Source organism: Volvox carteri (genome assembly GCF_000143455.1).
Source record: "Volvox carteri f. nagariensis unplaced genomic scaffold VOLCAscaffold_1, whole genome shotgun sequence".
NCBI classification, from domain to species: domain Eukaryota; kingdom Viridiplantae; phylum Chlorophyta; class Chlorophyceae; order Chlamydomonadales; family Volvocaceae; genus Volvox; species Volvox carteri.
The window spans coordinates 5,709,401-5,712,306 of NW_003307545.1; the positions used below are offsets into that span (position 1 = coordinate 5,709,401).

The 2,906-nt window shown below is 59.6% G+C and overlaps 1 protein-coding gene across 1 annotated transcript in view; it reads left to right on the forward strand.

Annotated features, from left to right (window-relative positions):
* The window catches only part of VOLCADRAFT_86476 (uncharacterized protein), a gene marked incomplete at both ends in the record, with an annotated part of 11,845 nt that overhangs the window by 3,034 nt on the left and 5,905 nt on the right, over positions 1-2,906 (forward strand). The window contains 6 exons of the mRNA XM_002945914.1: positions 51-99; positions 725-841; positions 1,441-1,522; positions 1,706-1,716; positions 1,844-1,952; positions 2,463-2,670. Coding sequence (XP_002945960.1) covers positions 51-99; positions 725-841; positions 1,441-1,522; positions 1,706-1,716; positions 1,844-1,952; positions 2,463-2,670 — 576 coding nt within the window. The remainder of the gene's footprint in view (positions 1-50; positions 100-724; positions 842-1,440; positions 1,523-1,705; positions 1,717-1,843; positions 1,953-2,462; positions 2,671-2,906) is intronic.

Below are 2,906 nucleotides of genomic sequence, written 5' to 3' on the forward strand. Positions count from 1 at the left end.
ACCCACACCCACCCACACTCACCCAACCCAAGTCCCTGGACAACCTGCAGCAGCGCGCCACACAGCTGTTCAGCTACGCCGCGCAGAAGACCACGTCGGGTGGGTATGTGGTGGTGGTGGGGGGGGCCCAGGGGGGGGGGGCGGCGGGCTGACGACCTGCCTGTCTGCTTGCTGACATGCACGAGTAGATGCACGTGTGTATGTGTGTATGTATGATGTTGTTACAGGGTGGTATAGCTTCACCCCGGGGCAGTCCCTGCTCTCCCCTGCGAGAGGGGCACCCTAATCCATTCACCCCATCCGACTTCGGAACGTGTTCGTTGGGTTCAGCAACTCACCACCAGCATCCAACCAAATTTAGCGGATCAACGGCGCCTCAACTTAGTTCCTGGTCAGCTCGCATGTTGATATAATCACGTCCACACCGTCCACAAGATGGGGGGGGCCACCTCCCAATTCAACATCCTCACTCACCGAGGGGGTGGCAGGCGGATTTGAACCCGGGACCTCCGGGAGCAGAAGTTAGGCCTTAACCTCTGCCAGCCGCCTGCCAGCCACCTGCCAATGTATGTATGTATGTATGTATGTATGTATGTATGTATGTATGTATGGGGCCGACACGAGCCGGGGTGGCTGTGCGAAGCCCCACCTGCTGAGCACCCTGGTAATGTAAGGCCTTTCCCGTACGTAACCCGTTCGTACCAAATCCTCGTACGTGCTTCAGACGGCTACCAGGCCCCAGGTTTCCTGGACGATGCCGTACGGATAGAACGTCTCCTGGCTTCCAGTGTACAGCGGCGCAGCAAGTACGGCGCACCCTCCTGGATCGACAATACCGGGGGTGGGTCGTCATTGTGTATGTGTGTGTGTGTGTGGGGGGGAGAGAGGGTGATAGTGGGGGGGGGATGGGAGTGCAGGGGCTACAGCTAGGTGGGTGGGTGGGTGCTGTATTCGCTCCGCTTGGCAGCCGGCAGGTGTGACGAGCTCTGTTTGGTGCCGTAGCTAGCGCCGTACATCCATTCCGGCCGTACGTTAGTGTACGGCGCACCTTTATGGCCACCTCGCGGCGGCCGCCTTCATGGTCTCCACCTAATGTGCGACTGATGAGGGACCACCGTAGTGCTCAGTAGTGGGGTCAGGGATGGCCTCCTGGCCGCTGGTGTTGCTGCTGCGGCTGCTACTGCTGCTGGGGGACCTCCCAATGGGATCGGGGGGGCCCATAGGGTGTGCACATACACACAATACAGGCACGGTAGTTAGCCAAGCAATGATAGCCAGAGCATATATGTATGTATGTATGTAGGTAGGTAGGTAGGTATTGTGTTACGAATGGCCAGCGGTCGCTGGGGCTTATGCTTATCCCCCTGCATGTCTGCATGTCTGTCTGTCTGCCTGCCTGTCTGTCTGTCTGCCTCGGTCCCGCCGCCCCACCTGGCGCAGGCGCGGTGGCCCTCCACGTGAACAGCAACGAGAACACGGACAACCCGGGCCGAGAGGCGGTCATCATGTTCGATGCCAAGTGGTGCGCTACTGGGGGGACTGGGGGGCGGTGGGGGACTGGGATGGCTGCGGGGATAACTGGCTGCGGGGATAACTGGCTGCGGGGATGGCTGCGCGCGGGTAGCATAGCACCTACCTGCCTGCGCTAGCTGCCTGCATCTACCCGCCCCTCCCCCCTCCCCCCATCCCCCTCCTGCCCTGGCAGCAGCTTCACTCGTTCGTGATTCGTCTTTCCCCCCTCCCCCATCCCTCTCGTTCATGGTTTCCCCCTCCCCCCTTTTTTTCTTCCCCTTTCACTTAGTTTCTTCTTTTTCCTCAGCCCGCCAGCCAAAACGTCTTGCAGCGGCACTCGCACGTATTTTTGTTTTTCATTGCACCCTGCTCACAACCTTGATACCTCTCTGCCTCCTCGCATGTACCCTCCTTGCCCGCCGCTTCTGCTGCCTGGCCAGGTGAGTCCGAAGGAGGTTTGAGCTTTGTCGGTGCATATCGCGTTGCGTCGGTCGGCTAGCCGGAGTAGGATAGTCGGGTCGGTCGGGTTGGTCGCGCGTTTGTTTGGGGGATTGGGAGGAGCACTTGCATATCACCAGCAGCTTATGACCAGCTAATCAGCCAGTTCTTCGCCAAACCTCGTCAATACCGCCGGCCTGGCGACATTATTACAGCTTCACGTCAGCAGTTTTTTTACTACTCTTTCGCCGCCTCTACTCCTACCTTTACTTTTTTACGGCTTGGCACAACTGCGTTTCTTCCGCGCTTTTTTAGTCTTGGCGGCTAGGTAGGTAGGTAGGTAGGTGTCCTACATCATCCCTAGGTCGCCGCCTTTTGAGAAGAACGCCTTTTGGTCATTTCTCCTCTTGGTACACACTTGCCCTGGCAGCAGCTTCACTCGTTCGTGGTTCTTCGTCTTTTCCCCCCTCCCCCACCTCCCCCCTAAACTCAACACCACCTTCCCTTGCTAGGACTGACGACCAGTGGCACCACGTGGCCGTTACGTGGGAGTACGACACGGGTACTGCAGCTCTGTACCTCGACGGCCAGCCCCGAGTGCCCTTCTACAAGTCGGACTTCGGCGCTGTGGAGGAGCGGTCCCCCCTGGAGGGCGGGGTGGGGTCCCGGCTGGCGGCGGGGAGCTCCAGGGACGGGGGCGGGGCGCTGGTGCTGGGACAGGTAGGGGGCGGGGAAGAGTCCAGGGAGAAAGGGGGAAGAGAAAGGGGGAGGGGGATGGGCGAAGGGAGGAAGGGGGAGGGGATGGTAAAACGGAAAGGGAGTTGGGTTCAACTGTGGTAAGGAGGTAGGTATAGTGGTGGGTGGGTGGCTGTAGGGGGGTGGGGGTGCTGCAGGGCGGGACCGCGCATGCCGTCATAGGAACAAACACCGACCATGTCGAGTATCTATCACATTCG